We start from the raw sequence: 18,251 nt of genomic DNA on the forward strand, positions 1-18,251 counted from the left end.
ACAAATATACGGGTCTATCATTCAGTACTTTTTAAGTATTTATGAATCAGAAATATACTAACTTTTGTCCTTTAACAGAAAAGAAAAATAGCAGTATTTTTATTTGTGGCTGTCAAACTACATGAATAAACTGTTATTATCTCTGTGGTCACAATAAAGTTTAAGATCAACATTGTTCCAATTATTACACATATCTCTGGTTTTATTACCTTTTACAACCAGCAGCAGTTAGATCTGTTTTTGTGGTGTGTGTGTGTGTGTGTGTGTGTGTGTTGGCTGAACTGAAGGCGGGCTTCATCCTGCTTTACATACACAGGAGCACTTCACAGGCAGCAACAACCTGCTCCCAGACTGAAACGCCCGAGGAAGAGCCATGTCTTCTCCCTACGCCTCCTCCTCCATCTTCACTCTGAAGCCCAAGAGGAAGACCAAGAAGAAACACTTCGTGCAGCAGAAGGTGGAGGTTTTTCGAGCCAGTGACCCGGTGCTGAGCGTCCTGATGTGGGGGGTCAATCACTCGGTATAAAAGATAAGCTGGCTGCTTCATGCTTGAAACATGTTTATGTGGACCTGAACTGTTCTCGCTCTCTTTTTCCTCCTTGCTCATGCGCAGATGAATGACCTGAGCCAGGTGCCTGTACCTGTCATGCTGCTTCCAGACGACTTCAAAGCCAGCACCAAGATCAAAGTCATCAACCACTTCTTCAACAAGTAAAGAGCTCTGCTCTGCAGCATCCGCCCCCACTTCCTGTGGACTGCACAGATTTCTCTGACCCTCCTTCTGATTTATTCTCCTGTGCTTATCAGAAACAGCAGACCCCTTTAGAGAACAACACTGCTTTTCTCCTCTAAGTACACCTTTAACACTTCAACAAAGTGGTGCTCGTGTCAAATTATAAGATAACGTAGAAGGATGCTGAGCACTAAAGATCTGAAGCCTGTTTCTCCCCATCTGTGAGTTATTTCTGTGTAGCATAATGCAAAAATACAGACAAATCCATTTCTGACATTTTGTTCTGTATTCGAGGCTTTACACAGTTCCCATTCTGAGTAAAACTGAGTGGCTTTCAGTAATCCTTTAATCCATTCAGGAATTCTTTAAAGACTTCATGAACAGAGGTGGGAAAAGGAATAAAGCAGGTTTTCTCCAGGTGAAAGTCTATCTGACTTCACTGTGCATCTAAAGTGATGCTAATGCCATGTTAAATAGAAAAAAAAAATGAAACAGCATGAACCCTGAAATTCATAAACTTCACAATGACGCCTTTGTTCTTCTGTTTCAGGGAGAATCTTCCTGCTCAGTTCAAATTCAAAGAGTACTGTCCACAGGTGTTCAGAAACCTGCGAGAGCGCTTTGGCATCGAGGATCAAGACTACCAAGTAGAACATTCATCACAAGACACACCCATGATTGTAGCGAAAAGGAGAGAAACTGTTATTCTTTAATGGAACACATAAACATAAGATTAAAAAAAATACACATAGAAACATAGGAAGCTTTCAGCCTTCCCCTTTTGGTGGAACTCTTTATTGATCCTGCTCACATTTGCATGTCTTTGTGTGGTATTTGCATGTGCCAGGTGGTGCACCCATCACTGCATGCTCATTTGCTTAATGTAATAATATGGGAAACCTGCAGCATTATTCAAGGATGGTTTTAACACACCGTTTAAATCCACATGTGGCACAGCTGCTCTAAATATCTTCTTTTTGTTTGGAATATTGTGGTTAAATGTTTTAATTATAAAGGTTTGATTGTCCAGGGGAGGCTACATATTAATCATGTTACCCCCACCCCCCCCCCCCCCCACCCCCCACCCCCCATAAGGTGTCTCTGGCCCACAGTCCTCCTCTCAAAGATGAAGAGGGGAAGTGCGTTGGACTGCTGCTGACGTCACACGACCGCACTTTGGTGGTGAAAGAAATTTCCAGTGAGGAGGTGGAGGGAATGCACAACATCCTCTCTGAGTATCACCAGGTAGGATTTTTCACATTTTATTATATGACAGGAGGTGGGAAACTCCTGGAGAAGAAAAATGTTTTGAATTACAGTATATACTCATTCTCCTTTTTAAAAAAAAAAATATTACTATCATTGTTTTGCTTTGTCTTGTTTATGAGCTATTTGTGTTCTCAGTTACAGTTGCAATAAGTCAGTCCACACTCTGCACATCAAGTCTGAATGATGCTGAAACATAAAGATTTCTACCTTCAGAAACAGGGCAATAGAACATGATGCGATTAAGAATGATCAGTTATACCATTAAGTAACTCTTGTGCAGTTTTCTGTATCTGCAAAGTTGATTTTAGAACACAGACGTTAAAACGAACTAAAAGTGCAGTTTTACCATCTGAAGCCTGTGTCTTACCGGGCTGCAACTGTTGGCAACTGTTTGAGAACGACATTCCTGAGGCAGTTTCCAAAATGTTTCGAAATGTTCAAAAAAGTTTAATCAAGTTCATGCTCAATAATCCAGGTAACAAAGTTAACAAAGTTAAGTCTGGTCCTCTGGATGGTTTCTTTTTTGTTGAAACGTTTCATCCTTCATCCAAAGGACTTCATCAGTCTGAGGAGCCACAACAAACTCAGTCTCACAAGCAGCACACTCATTACATTTGTACATCACATTATATTACATCACATTATATGACGTTATATTACATTACATTATATTACATTACATTATATTTCATTATATTACATTACATTACAAATATCTGCTAAGTCCATGGCAAAAACCAATGCAAATCCTGTTTTTAGTATTCTACTTCGCTTTACAATCTAGCTGTTTTTGTTTAATTTTTTTAATAACATTTTCTTTCATTTTTTCTTTTCAATTTATATGCTTTCTTTTATGATTGTCTTCTGTTATCGTCATTCTTTGTTTAAATCAGGTCTCTCTTGTAAATGAGTCCCCGTGGCTCAATGAGACTAACTTGTATAAATGAAGGAAAAATATAGTGGGCCAACCAGTTTGATGGTGATAAGATGGTTTCTGGAGTCCACCCTCTCCCCCGTCAGATCCTCTGAGGCAACCATGGCCAAAGTGAGTCAAAACATCAAAGTTCATGCTCAATAATCCAGGTAAAAAATCCAACAAAGTTGGATTGTTGATGATTCGTTTCAACAAAATAAAAGAAACAGTTCAGAGGACTTGACTTAACTTTGTTGGTTCAAGAGAGTTCTCAAATTTCTATCATGAGACACGGGGCCTCCTCTCACTCTGGTGTCTCTGGACATTTGAACATATTGGACAATTTCACCAAACAATTCTTCCATATAAAATAGTCATTACGGACATCTGAAACTCAGCTCTAACGCTTTTCACATTAATTTTTGTAACTGATTTTTGATATGTACACAAACTGCAAACGGATTTTGGGCCACATTTTGGCAGGGGTTTGTGCAAGTACAGTCAGTGTGAAGCCAAGTGTATTTTCAAAAATATTTCATCTCCAACTAGTTTGTAGCTCAGGAGAATGACCTAGACAATAAACTAATAAAAGAAGCTTCAATCATGAAATTATAAGTTTTGTATTTTAGAGACATTTCTTAACAAATGAGGTCAGTCAGAGAGTCAGAGTCAGAGTTACTTTATTTGTCATACACACTACATGTGGTACATGTGGTGGAACGAAATTGTGTACGCAGGGTCCCAGTTACATCCAACAATAAAATGTAAAAGAAAAACAGTAATAAGATCTAAGCTATGAATTAAGAAAAACGTCACCTAAAAATATGTGAAGCACTAATAGCACACAAACAATAAACACAATACGCTGAACAGCAGCACGAACATGAGTCTATGTGAGCAGATGAGCATGAATAAATACAGCAGCATAATGTGATTTTTCAGTGATTATCCTGGTTAGAGATTCATGAGTCTAACAACCTCAGGGTAGAAGCTGTTCCTCAGTCTAGTGGTTCTACATTTAGCGCTCCTTAACCTCCTTCTTGAGGGAAGCGGGGCAAAAAGTGTATGTGCTGGGTGTGTGGGGTCCTTCATGATGCAGGTGGCCCTCTTCCTGCATCTAGAGGTGTAGATGTCTGTGATGGTGGGGGTTCAAGGTGACTTTATTGTCATTCACATTACATGTGGTACACAGAGTCCCATTTACAGTCAAAAATAGCAATAAAACAAACTATAAAAAAGAACCAGTATATGAGGATCTAAGATATATGCTAAAACAATAATATAATATAATATGGCATATTAAACAGCAGCCTGAACATGAGTCTGTTGTGAGCAGATGCGTATGAATGCAGATGACACTGAGTAGAGAAGGAAGCAGGTGGAAGAGAGTCTGGAGAGGTGAGTGGATGGTCTGGAGAGAAGATTAAACATCAGAAGAATATATGTATGAATGATGGAGTTGTTGGGGTGAACCATGGTGCACAAGAGAGGTGAAAACGAGAGCAGACAGGGTGGAGTGCATTGAGACAAGTGTTGTGTGGGCAGATTGTGACTGTGTTGTGAAGTTTTCTTTTTGTCCTCTTCCAGCATATAGTCACCTGCCACAGCAGCACGCTGCTCCCCCAGTTCCTCTCCATGTACAGAGTGACAGTGGAGAACGAGGACACCTACCTGTTAGTGATGAGGAACATGTTCAGCCACAGGTTGCCCATACACAGGAAGTACGACCTGAAGGTAATCCCTGCCGGATATGTTTATCTAAAGGAGATTTCAGTTATTTTATTATGCTGACCGTAATAAATTACAACATTCTTGTCAGATTGAAATGCTGTGCACAGGGATTCTTTACAGGAAACTAAAAGTCCAGAGGAACATTTGCCAAATGTTTCTGTTTAAGTGAATGTTTTCACACAATTTATTGATCTTATCAGTAACAGTGACTGCTTTAGTTTTCCTCCTCAGGGTTCCCTGCTGTCCCGTGAAGCCAGTTTTAAAGAAAAGGTGAGCTGTGTGTTTACTAAAGTACTGCAGTCAGAACTTATAATGTGATCTTGGTTACAGCAAATTAAAAACTAAATAAATAAACAGAGCTTGGACGATAGTAATGTAGGAGTTGTGGTTTTCTGGTGTTGTGTTTATGTCTGCATTCCTCTGATCCTCTATTTCTAGCTTTACAGGGTTTGTGTTTCTTTAGTATTTAACCCCATCTTGTGTCGTGTTTATGTCTTGCATCCCTTGTCTCTTTCTTTGGCAACTGTGATTACTCACAGGTGCCTCCACTTTGTCTAATTGGTGTTTCTTGTATAGAAGTCTGTGTCTCTGTGTTAGTCCTTGTCCTGGCATTGTCTTCTGTTCACTGGTGATAGCATATCTTTTTCGTGAGCACATCCTTCTATGTTTGTTTTGCTGCCCTGTCAACTCTTTGTTTTGTTAATGATTTTTTATTTATTTTATATAATATATAAAATACAATAGGCTGGTGTTTTTGAACCCAATGGTGCAGGCAGGCAAGGACTCAGGATGTATACTTGAGTACTTGCCTGCCTACCTGCACCATTGGGTTCACTAACATCAGCCCATTGTGACAAGTAAAGGGCTAGTCCTTTTACTCATAAAATAAAAACTAGAATGCATATCATCTGCAGCCCTGTGTGCAATTTTTTTTGTAACAAAGATGTGCAATCTGATAGCACTTATGTCTCAAGAACCAAAGGACAGATTTGAATGAAATTTCCAGAAAGTCATTATTTAAACATGCATCTGCAGCTTTTGGAGCCTATTTGGCATTTAGAGTCATCCCAAATTATCTCATTTATTCTTTAAAGAATATTTGTTTTTTTTTCCATCTATGTTGATTTGGAAAATAAAATTCAAGGCAAACTGCTTTTATTTTTCACTAATTGAAGATAGGATTGATAAGTGTTTAAACAAGGAAGCTTTTTTATCTATTGGCTAAAAAGTATAGCTCATCTTCCCTCTGTGCTTTCAGGTCAAAGAGTTACCAACTTACAAGGATGCAGACTTCATGAATAACATGCAGAAGATTTATGTGAGCGATGAGGAGAAAGAGAAGATGATGGAGAAGCTCAGCATGGACCTCGAGGTGAGGCCGAGTGTTGCTTCTGGTGTTTGGACACCTGGTTTTCTGGTGTTTACATGTGTGTTGCTGCAGTTCCTTGTGCAAATGAGGATCACGGACTACAGCTTGCTGCTGGGTATCCACGACGTTGAGCGAGCTGAGAGGGAGGAGGATGAGGATGAGGAGTCATCCCATGAAGAGGAGGAGGGGGGTGAAAATGACCTGGCTGCTGCTCCATCTACCCCACCTGAGGGTATCGCAGGCTACATGAAGTCCTTCAAACCCATGGGTCCTGGAGAATTCGATCCTTACGTGGACGTGTATGCTGCTCAGAGTGCTGTAGGTGAGTGCTGCCAGCACGGTTCTCCTCAGAGGTTTAAAGAAATGTCATCTCATATAGAGCTGTGCATCACATCCTAGCTGCTCCCCGGAGGGAGGTGTATTTCATGGGTCTGATTGACGTGCTGACACAGTATGATACCAAGAAGAGAGCTGCTCACGCTGCCAAGGCTGTCAAAAACGGGGTGAGGGACATTAATCTTTAAGTAAATGGTTAGAGAAGGAACTCCTCACAGCTCCATTCTCCTGCTTTTGCGTTCTGGTTCACCTACTTTTAATTGTTTGTGTTTCTGTTTTGTAGGCTGGAGCAGAAATCACAACAGTTCATCCTGAGCAGTACGCTAAACGTTTCAAAGAGTTCATCGCAAAGGTCTTCGCCTGATTCAAAGATTTATCTGCATTTAAGTTTAACTACAGCAGTCTGAGTCGAATCAACTCCAAGGAGCACTAAAGATTAGCAGCTTAAAGGGATAGCTCAAATCTTTTGAAAGGGGGTTCTGAAAATCCATTACAAGCAATTAATACTGTACCTGCTGTAGATAGCTCTTTGAACAACAAAAGTTTGGAGAAAGATTATAATCTAGATCTGCACTACACCAGATATGTTTTCTGAACAAACGTTCAACATTTATACTGTTTCTATGTTCTGACATTTTAATAAAACCTTTTTTTTTTGTTAAATATTTGCAATTTCCTGTTTGTTATTAGCTCTTTTCAGTGCATGATCAAAGTTTGATGATAACATAATCAAAATGACAGAAAAAAAAACTTAACAGTTTGAATTTTTAAGACAAAGTGATATTGTGCATGTGTAAAATTGGGTTTAATGTCATTTCTTTCTGAAAAGCCTCTGTATCATATGGATCCTCTGTGAATTGTGTTTTAATTAGTATTATTTTTGGAAAAGATCAGTTTTTTCCTTCCGTTTTAACAAAGTCAAGATCAAAGTGAACTGCTGTCATCTTAAAGTAACTCAAATCCCAAAAATGTCATTACAGTTTATGAAGTTTACTTTATAAATTAGCTTTACAGTACACAGTCCTTTACAGTATTCATACAATTCTGCTGTTACACCCATTGCAGGGGTTACGTTACAGAGAGCCCCGCTGTAGGTGAAAATCTACAAATTAGCGGTGTCATACTTAATATTAATGTCACAACCGGGTGTTGGATTCAAATAAACCAGACACAGGAGTACAGAAGAACAGTTTTTTAAATTTTATTTTAAATTATTATTTTTGATGCTGGACGTAGGAGTCAGGATCAGCTGAGTTACCAGGTCCTCACAGGCTGGAGGGAGAGAGTCACCTGTCAGCGTGGCAGGAATGATGTCACCGGCGGAGCAGCTGCAGAGCACAACTGATGCTGTCCGTGGGGGGCAAATTCAAAAACTGGGTCCGGTTGTCGAAGCAGGGGTCATGAACAGGAAGGCAGACAGGAGAAACCAGAGCCAAGTCGTGATCCATGAGGTGTAATCATGATAATCTGAAACAGGATCTGTACCATGGTCAGAAAGCAGAGTCAGGAGCAGATTAAGAAAAGGCCTTTTTGCCAAGTTCAGTCCACACTGAGGGAACGCTGCAGGTAATGAAGGCCAAAGAGCGCACGCTGTAACTGCAATGACAATGTGACGTGGGAGGAGACATATGAAGGCAGCAGACCAAGAGATGAAGATGAACCAGTGTGAGAGCGTATGTGTAGATAATGATGACTAACTGACCAATGAGTACAGAGCGCAGTGATGGGTATGGTGTTACAGCCAGTTATGAACCTTAGTGCCCCATGGTAGACAGCATCCAATATCTGCAAGCAGCTGGCAGGGGCATTCGTGTAAATAAATTCACCATAATCGATGACTGGTAGGAAAGTTGCAGCTACAAGGCATTTCCTGGCATTCAGAGTTAAGCAAGATCTATTTCTGAAATAGAAACCCAGTTTTAATTTCAGTTCCTTCATCAAGTTTTTGACATGCGGCTCAAAAGAAAGATGTGCATCAATTAAAATTCCCAAGTATTTGTAGGAATCTACAAACTCAATAGGCACACCATGATGGATGAGATAGAAGGAAGGATTGCTGATATCGACTTCCTGTTTGAAAACAACATCCCCTTGGTTTAATCAGCATTTAGCTGATTATTAATTATCTAGAAGAATGTTAACAACAAAATTAATATTTGACAATGCAGATGAGGCCAAAAAATAGTATTTTTTCTTTGAAACAAATGTTTGGTCAGACCAGAAGGCATTATGTACTGGTTTTATGGATGTATCAAGAAAACATTGTTTCCGATAGCTCAGAAACGGTTTTATTGCTGTGGACATTTAGTTTTGCAGCTGTGCAATAAGTGCAAGTTGCAGAGGGGAAAGGCTAACCTGAAGCATAATGTCTTGATATTGATCAAAAGGCTTTTACGTCAGCTTGGATTTATAGTGCTGTTTACTGTGTGGCCGGCCACATGATGTTGATTTATATCAAGAATCATAAATTTAACAGAGTGTAACTCTAACAGGTCACTGCATTTAAACAATAAAATGATTTGTGGGTCTAACTGTGACATTTCATCCTAACGGGGAAGCATTCATTTCTGTTCTTAGTCTCTTGTCCCAGCACTCCTGACACTTATTACTGAAGCTACTTTACTATATACAGTAAAAACAATTAAACAAAAAAAATTAGACAAAGAGACGTTTATTATCATGGTCAGTTTAGAACCGCCATTTAATCCAACAAGTGTTTTTTTTATATACTGGGATTGACAGATTAATGAATTAATCCTTCACACTTCCTAACGCTATGAACTAGTTGTTGTGTAGGTTAATGCATGAAATTATATCTTCAATTTATTTTAAACCCATTGTTCTCTTTAAAATCTGCTTCAGCATTTACTCGAGCTTTGTCTCTTGTTACTTTTATTCTTTAAGGTACTTAGCAGGTACTGCTACTTTTGTCCTTTAGGTTGTGTTCTGCTGCTATTAGCCTTTAACAGCTCAGTTTCAGCATTTTTTATCAAATTTCAACATTCACATTGTAATTTTTACAGAAAATGCAATTTACATCTTTTCCAAGGGAGCCAAACCTGTTGATCTTTTTTGATGGTCTTGATAAGGGTTCTTAAGACAGAAGTTTTTCCTTCTGCTTTTTTGTTCATTTTCAGGTGAATTATTTTCGCCTGTTAAGCAAATTAATTTTGACCCATGATTTCCAGAAGTCACGAACCGTATTTCTGTCAGAAGACACTTTTATCCTCCTGGAAACTACAAAGTTGACCCACCCTGAATATAAATCAGCGAGAAGCGCAAACCAGTTTGACGAGTTGTGACAGTCTTGGATGAATTCTGTCACCAGATGTCATCTCAGCTGAACACCAACTGGAGATTTAGGAAGCATGTTGAACGGACTCATGAAATCACCACGAGACCTTCTTCTTTGGAAATGTGCCGATTATAGGCAAAAATAAAATGTTTTGACCCAGAGACAGGTTTTCCAAGGACCAAAAAGACTCAAGGACACAAAGACGAAAAGTTAAGTACTTTTATTTACAAGCGATAAAAGGAGCAACAGGTCATCAAAGAATGAAAATCGGACAAGTCTCCAATAATAGATTGATGTTGGACAGAAGGGTAAGCTCTTATTTTGAATATCTGTTAAACGCTGAGGGAGAGGCAAGAAGGACTCCAGGACCAGGAGAGAGAACCAGAGGTGGGAACCACAGGCCTCATGTGAGAGAATCTGTGTGATTTTTGTGTCTTCTGTCCAGCTCTCCTCAGGGTTTCTCCCTTTTGTAGACAATGTGTTCAACATAATGGTACTTCTTCCAGTTATTTAACAGTTAACAATGGTGTACCACAAGGCTCAGTCTTAGGACGCACCCTATTTACAATCTGTAATGTAGGTCGGATCATCCCTGATGCATGCTTACATTTTTGTGCTGATAGTACAGTTGTTTATTGTCAAGATAAAACAGTTGCTGAGGTTTTCCAGCTTTTGCTATCTGCTTTTGACATCATCCAGTCAGATTTGTTCCGTCTCAAACTTGTACTAAATGCAGGGATGTTGTTTTCAAAGAGGAAGTTGGTCCCAGCAGTCCTTCCCACAATTTTATCTTTGAACGGCGTTTCTATTGTTTGTTGATTCCTACAAATACTTTGATATCTTGGTCCATTCACATTTCTCTTTTACCCATATCCTGTCGCCCACCTGGAATTCTTCGCCCTCCTCTCCAAACCTGCCAAGCAAACAGAAAGAAACAAGAAATCTACTTTGGCCATTACACTCAAGATTACTTCTACAACCAACATACTTACCTGTCACCTGTTCCTTTCCAGATCATACCTGAGTCCCCAGAACACTGTAAATAAATTCACTTTTACTTTGATTGTGTTGAGTCGCTCTCTGTCAGTCTGCACTACTATGGGGGTTAAAAACTTTAGTAATCATGATACCAATCACATACGCTGAGTTAAACATTTTCCGCAAGGTCTTTACTTAAAACACTACCTATTGGAGTCAACCATGTTTGTCTGTTAGCAAAATAGCTCATGAAGCACTGGATGGATTTTGTTTTAAACTTTCCGAAAATAATGCTCGTCTATAGCTAATTAGCTTGTTGAGTCAATCTAATTCAAGACAGCCACTGCAGCTGCAGTAATTGGCAATAGTCTCACAAAAATGGTTATCATCATTACAATCATTTTTACAGACACTGAGCCAAAATGTGGCAAGGTAGTAGCTGAGAGTCACTCCCAACACTTTGTCTAAATGGTAACAGACGGCACAAGCACTTTGTTTATAGCTGTGAGTTACAAGATGATTGGTGATGAATGCTGCTTTCATTTTGTGTGCTAACGTTAAGTGTTTATTGATTTTTTTTAAACATTTTTTTTTACTTTTATGTGACAAAAATACATTTAATTCTCTGTAATTGTTAAAATTCAGAGAACATCAAAGACACAGTGATAGCTGCAGTTTATAAATAGGTTTGAGACTCCGACCCATTTGTTTGTGGGTCCACAGAGGCCGTTAATTACAAACCAGTATGATCCAGAGAACCACATGTTCAAATGCTGGTTGAGTGTAAAATGAGGAGAGCTGAACACTGGAGGACTGAAACTCCAAGGAAAAGTCCAAGTCCTACACAAGACAAGGTCAGTGAACAAGGCCAGGCAGATTCTGGCAGATCCTGATCACCCACTCCATGGTGAGTTCAGGTTACTTCCATCTGGACGCAGGTATCTGCTGCCCAGATGTAGAACGAACAGACTGAAAAACTCATTCATCCCTGTAGCCATCAGACTTCTCAACGGATAATGATTTCACATAAATTATTATTTTAATGTCTCAATGGCTTGTCTAGTGTGGATGTTTTGTGTGACTACTCACTTTGAAACAAGTTGAGTAGTTTCCTGCGTGAAGAAACTGCAATAGAATCAAGAAAATCTGAACCAACACAATGAACTCAAAAGAGAGCAAAGCATGACCAAAAAGCCTAGTATCATGGTAATAAATGCTCTAGGATTTATTGAATAAGTTAAAAAGAAAAACAAAGCAAATGGTGTGAGATGTATACATCACAGAAACAAACAGCTTCAGGTCAAAGTAAAAGTACTTACAGTACATGAATCTTGACAATGTGCCCTTTTTAAAATTATAAATTAGGAAAACATTCTTCTGTTTCATGTCTACTTTCATCCAGTTAAAAAAAAAATCACAGAATCATTAGGAGGCCATGTTTGTTTTTTATATGAGACACTCTCATCGGTCAAAAGATAATCTTTTAATCTGTTAGTCGCATCAGGAGTAATGTCGGCTGAAAACTTTATCCTCTGGAAAACATATTAGTATTTAAAGTATTTGTTTACATTCAGTCACACGTCTGTTATTACACTCTCTTTGATAATGAGCTACTGCTGGCGTCATGACGCTCACATCCTGTACAGTTTATGTCAGACACACCGCTAACAAACTGAACCAAAACTCTGTACAGGAAATCTCTTAACAGCAATAATAACAAGTTTTTTCTTCTTTTTTTTTCTTCTTCACAGAACCAACTGTACAAATCGTACAATAACAAACTGGAAATTAAACACTTAAAAATTGTTTATAATTTTATAGTTTTATCGGTTTTTCTATACAGTAGTTTTAGCTTTAAATCACCACCCCCCTCACGTTTTTCACATCGACTTACACGTAATTAATGCACGTCATGATTAGCTTTGATGAATTTAAAACTCACATTCACCGTCAAAATTAATATCTGCTGCAGTGTGTTGTGTTGAGAATAGAGTACGTCCCGCTATCGAGTCGTAAACTTATTGCAGTTCTTTACTTCTGGGCTTTGGCGGCTAAGAAAAAGCAGTTTGAGGCTGCGGGCGGACTTCTGTTTGACTGTATGAAGGGAAACGAGTCTGGTAAATGGTTCGGTACATTCCTGTTGAGTCTGGGCGCACAGGTCATGAAAACGTTTGTTTTTGGTGACATTATTTCGTTTACAGCCCTGAAACACACACATATCTCTTGGACCTCCTCTTAATGCAGCATCCGTCCACGTGTTCATCGCTCCTGCTGGTCTGCGTGGATGGACGGGACACACTATGAGGGCAAAGCGACAAGCTCCTACACACGTCACACCGCACAGCGCTGCGTTTACGACACAGCTCGTCTGGAGGTGCTGTAACTCAGGTTGGCGCTGCCGCTCTTCTGTGGGTACTTGAGCGTCGTGGCAACCGTCAAGCTGGACGTCATGGTGACAGGGAAGCTGGTTGTCATTGCGGCGGATGATGACAAACCAGCTGTCAAGTGGGCAGAGGCCAGTTCATTAGGGCAACCGTGCTGCAGCAGGATGTCGACGCACTCCTGGCTTCCTGCGCTTTGAGCCAGAGTCAGCGCAGTCTGCCCCTGAGGGTCCCGATGCCGGACGTCACAGCCGTACTGGAGACAGAACAAATCGAGCTAAACCGAGCAATCGACAAATTAATCAAACCGATCAAACTGCTCCATCATTTCAGAAAGATAAATTTGAACTAAGACAGGACTAGCTTACATTACCTCAACAAAATACAGATTATCTTGACTGACCATCTGAATTACTTTAGTACCTTACCTTCTAAAAAGTGAGTTTTTAAAACGATAGGTCAGACTGTTTGATGTGGAGTGGATGTTAGGAGGAATTCATTAGCGTCTTCAGAAAACCCACGAACTGACTGCACAGACCAGTCTGTTTTAAGCTTCTTCTTCGAGCCCAGGGTTATTCAACCGGCAGTCCAGGGGCCAAGTCAGGGCCACAGGTTAACTCGGTTCGGCCCACCAGTGGGTTCATTTTTAAATAAAGCTGGATTTTAAACCATGAAAAAAACTTACTTAATGACAATAACTTATTATTAGTTATTGTTTAATCCCATGAGCGAGTTGTCACAACTAATGTCCTCCGTTCATCACTTTACTGAGCCGTAGCTCTGCATTTTATTTTATTTTTTTATTCTCATGTCAGCAAGCTTGGCCCTGCTATTATCTCGCTCGGTGGCACAGAGACGCATCAGAGGTAGAGCATCTCCGACCTCCCTTCACTGCCTTGGTGTATTATCTGAATGGACTGAGGCAGCCAGAACACGTCTCAGTCCAGGACTGAGGTGTCTTGTAATTAGCTAAATATTTCACATGTCGTGGACAACTTTTTGAACAATCACAGTTTAAAGAAATAGAATTGAAAACTGACTAGATTAAAAGCTAACGACTAGTCCGAGCAAGACCAGGATCAAGACGTATTGCTGCTGTTTAAAGAAATCTCAACATTACATGATTATTCTGTTGGGGGCCGAGATGGTGTAGAGGCAGGGCAGCCGGCTTGGGACCCGAAAGTCCCAGGCTCGATCCCCAGTCACTGCACATCACGTGGCGTCTCTGGGCAGCACGTCTCATCCCCAAAATGTCCCCCGGGCGCTTTCAATAGCTGCCCACTGCACCACCTGGTGGTGGATGGGTTAAATGCAGAGACTAATTTCGCCATTGTATGGAAACATACAGTGCTGACATTGTGATGACATTATTATTATTATTCTGGCAAAAGTATTGTTAAAACTACTGATGAATGTAGTTCAGGCTAAACAGAAAGTGCTACAGCTAGCTGCTGTCACTATTTGTAAATAATCCATAAAATTGTTAAAATTTGGATTTATGGATGAACTCTAAAGTTGAAGCCAAAATGGGACCAGCTGCCCCGTAGGCTGATTCCAGAAGTTTTAAGCTCCGCCCCTTCTCCATTCATGAACAAAACATTTACCTTGGTATAATTAAAAAAACAATAACTTCAAATAATTTTATATTCAGGTGTTGACTCTGGTGCTGTTTGTTCAAACATAATTTTTTCCAACACTATGATTGTGTTTGGAAGAAGTAGGCGGGACTTAAAACCCCACACCCGAGTGCTCAGATTCTGGTCCCAAAAATGAACAAAACTGGAACACTGGGGCTAAAATATAAATAGTTTATGAAATAACAGCATAATACATAAATGCTAACATCGTAAAATCTTATAAAAAGTATTGTATGATCCGCTCAGGAATTCTGATGTAGTTATTTTTAATGGCAGCAATCCACTTTGCTCTTGGCCTTACTCAGACTAGCCATCACCTCACCAATCAGGTCAGAATGGATCTTTATTTCTCTAAACTGAGGCTGTTAAAAAAGAGTAACTTTTCCACAGAACTCCACTTCACAATATCCAAACTATCACTTTAAAATGCCACTTTGTAAACACCCAGGCTGCAATAATATATCTTTAAAAACGTTTGCATGTTCTTTGGTGATGTGACTCAGGTTAAATACAAAACCATATTTTAAAGGAAAAAGTGGGAATACCACAGAAAGAATAAAGGTGGAGGAGTGAAACCCACCCAAACAAGAAGCTGAGTCATCACCACATCAGCCTGCTGGCAGGCAGCGTGCAGCGCGGACCCAGGCAGCCGGAGTGCCAGGAGCGACCTGGTGGGGAGCGACAGGCCGGGAGGGGCGTTGATGTCCTCCTTGGTGCAGTGGGCCAGAAGGAGCAGCAGCTTGGGCAGGTTGCGCTCCATCACTGCCAACAGAAGACGGCCTGACAGAGCGATGTCTGGGCCCTCGCTGGGAGTGGGAGGAGGCAACGGCGCCACAAACCGTTTCTGCTCGTACTTGGCTCGGATCCACGACTCACGCTCTTCTCTGAGCAAACACAGGAAAAAAAAAGGATGATCCATCAATGAAATCCACCTGCTGATTCTAATAAACGCTTATGAAGCGTCCACACTACTGTGATCCATTTTTCTTCTGTACGTTTTTTTGGTGCAATTCTCGTCCCGCGGTTTTTAAGCTATTTCAACAAATCATAAATCAAAACGTTCAGCTGTTTCAAGAACAATCCGCTATGACTTTTGGTATTGGTGCAACTTTAGCTTTTTGAAATATTTAGCCTTTTCTGCCATTTTTTTTCTCATAGAAAATGAACTGAGCTCATTATACATCCTTCAGATCTTTAGATCTGTTTACAACTTTTTACTGCTCCTTTCACATTTTGTTCTGATTCAGCTTTTTTCAGCTTCCTTGTGCAAATTTAAACTTTTTTTCCAGCTAATTTAAGCTGTTTTGTGCTCCTCTCAGATTATTTCTGCCAACTATAATATTTTTGTAAATTCTTTCTGCTAAGTTCAGTTTGCTATGCTCCTTTCTGCTTATTTCTGCAGGGTTTCAGCTTTTTCTGCTATTTCAGCTATTTTTTTAGCCATTTATGCTAATTTTAGCTTTTTCAGCTAATTCCACATTTTTTGCACTCATTTAAACTTTTTTAGCTTAACTCGGCAAAAAACATGCTCTCTCCACTTCCTAATTTAAGCTTCTTTCTGATTTTAAGCTACTTTTCAGCTGTTTTTTTTTTTGTTGTTGCTAATTTCTGCTTTTTTCAGATAATTTCCACTTTTTTGTGCTCATTTAGGATCATTTCAGCCTAAAATAATTTTTTAGCTAATTGCAGCTGTTTTCATATAAACTTAAGTTTTTCAAGGTAATTTTTGCTAAACTTTCAACCTAATTACCTTATTTATGGTCATTTCAGCTTATGCTCCTTTCAGCTTTTTCTACTATTTCAGCTTCTGTGTAGCTGTTTTATGCTAAATTGATCTTTTTCAGATAATTCCACATATTTTTTTTTTAGCTCATTTCAGCTCTTTCTGCTTCCTTCTGGTAGTTTAAGCTTCTTTCTGCCTTTTCAGCTACTTCTTTGTTGTTGTTGCTAATTTCAGCTTGTTCTGTGTTAATTTCTTCTTATTTATACCTAATTCAGCAAAAATTTGTTCTTTATGCTTTCTTCTGCTAATTTAGGCTTGTTCTTTAATTTAAACTACTGTATAATTCAGCATAGTTTTTTAAGCTAATTTCAGCTGGTTCTTTTTAGCAAATTCTTCAGCAATATGCACTCACACTGCATTTTCACAGGCAATGAAATTTCTCTAGTTCTTGTTGCTTTTCCACCAGAATTAGCCAAACACATCAGCATATACGCACAAGTGTACTTTAACACCTTTAATTGTGTTTTTGTTCAGACTGGTAGTAATTTACCGGGTTGCGTCAGGAGCCGGTTTGCGGTGGCCCATCGTGCGTGCCTCCCATGTACTGTTGACCATGTGGTTGCCGATGGTGCTGAGAACCAGCGTGAGCTCTCTCGGCAGGTCATCCAGCGCCAACGAGCGAACGCGGGACAGGTGGGTCCCCAAGTTCCTGTGGATCCCAGAGCACTCGATGCAGATAAGAGCACCCAGGTTCAGACTGGCCCACGTTGGATCTTAGGGAAGGATGGTGGACACAATAAATTAGACTTACAGTTCATCTGGAGCTGAACTGCAGTTTGAGTCCGTTTTGTTCTGATCCAGTGGGCATAATCAGGACAGGCTGGGCTTAAAAAAAGTAGCTTCAGTTGTGCATTAAAAAAAAAAGTTGATGGGTAACTCTAAATTGTCCCTAGGTGTGAGAGAGAGAGTGAATGGTTGTCTCTATGTGTCCCTGTTATGAACTGGAGACCTGTCCAGGTGTCCCCCGCCTCTCACATAGTGACTGCTGGATATGGGCACCAGTGACCCATTGACCCAGAAAGGAAGAAGCGGGTAAAGATAATGATGGATGGATGAAAACAAGACAAACTCTTTGATACAAAATCAACAATTACAAAAATAAAATTAAAAAAACAAGAGTACTGCATGCAGCACATTGTACAGTATGCATAGTAACCTGTTTTATTTGCCTAATATAAAGCATTAAGAGTTTAAGAATACAACATTTAATCCATTAAGATGATAGAGCTTTTCATCTGTCTGCCCGTTTGTTAGCAAGATTATGAAAAAAACAAACAAACAAAACTAATCTGATTCCATATTTAGTGATGTTTTAGTCAAAATACAGATTGATATTTTTAAAATGGAATAGTGGTCTTGGCCATAAATCTAAATTTGAAGAATTTTCACGAGTTTTTATTAAATTACCCTCGTTCAATCAATTTAAAATGAGAAGGCAAGGCTCATGTTTGTTTCCTCACTGATGAGACTCATTAATCAAAGTGTACAGAGATTATACAGAGACAAACTAACACATTTTTCCTGTGCACTGCATAGAAAAAGTAACACTACAAAACCTTACAGAGACGTGATGAACTTTGAACTTGATGGGCAGAACAGTAAGCGTATACAGTTACAGTGGACACTGAACGATGAGCGTCACTAACTTGGAGCGTCACAGTCCACACAGAAGTTGTTGCCCTTTGCGTTACGGATCGCCTGCAGCGCCACAGCTTCACTCTGACTGTTCTTACGGTCCTGAGAGAAAACACATGCAGCAAAGGATCTCAACATTATAATCATCAAGAAATCTTTCAGCACAAATATATATGTGTGTATAAATATAT

At 39.7% G+C, this 18,251-nt stretch overlaps 2 protein-coding genes across 4 annotated transcripts in view; one reads left to right on the forward strand and one right to left on the reverse strand.

The window, feature by feature from the left end:
- The first annotated feature begins 343 nt into the window (after nt 1-343).
- LOC119412587 (phosphatidylinositol 5-phosphate 4-kinase type-2 gamma-like) lies at nt 344-6,725 on the forward strand. 3 transcript variants are annotated; one of them, XM_037679616.1, is made up of 10 exons: nt 344-520; nt 614-711; nt 1,284-1,380; nt 1,829-1,978; nt 4,503-4,649; nt 4,878-4,916; nt 5,905-6,018; nt 6,088-6,337; nt 6,415-6,518; nt 6,635-6,725. In XM_037679616.1, exons 1-10 carry the CDS (start codon nt 374-376, stop codon nt 6,713-6,715), a joined length of 1,227 nt encoding a protein of 408 aa, XP_037535544.1. In that variant the 5' UTR covers nt 344-373; the 3' UTR covers nt 6,716-6,725. The 3 variants fall into 3 exon arrangements, with proteins under 3 accessions (XP_037535544.1, XP_037535545.1, XP_037535546.1); XM_037679617.1 differs by having other exon boundaries at nt 614-688; nt 1,303-1,380; XM_037679618.1 differs by lacking the exon at nt 1,829-1,978.
- A 6,125-nt stretch (nt 6,726-12,850) lies between these two features.
- LOC119412588 (arf-GAP with GTPase, ANK repeat and PH domain-containing protein 1) overlaps nt 12,851-18,251 on the reverse strand; it is a 22,058-nt gene continuing 16,657 nt past the window's right edge. Inside the window, exons 17-20 of the mRNA XM_037679619.1 lie at nt 18,072-18,162; nt 16,916-17,138; nt 15,223-15,526; nt 12,851-13,261 (exon numbers count right to left, since the gene is read on the reverse strand). Of these exons, the coding sequence (XP_037535547.1) occupies nt 12,977-13,261; nt 15,223-15,526; nt 16,916-17,138; nt 18,072-18,162 (903 nt within the window). The 3' untranslated portion in view covers nt 12,851-12,976. The remainder of the gene's footprint in view (nt 13,262-15,222; nt 15,527-16,915; nt 17,139-18,071; nt 18,163-18,251) is intronic.

Source organism: Nematolebias whitei, chromosome 7 (genome assembly GCF_014905685.2).
Source record: "Nematolebias whitei isolate Nwh7 chromosome 7, NemWhi1, whole genome shotgun sequence".
Lineage (NCBI taxonomy): Eukaryota > Metazoa > Chordata > Actinopteri > Cyprinodontiformes > Rivulidae > Nematolebias > Nematolebias whitei.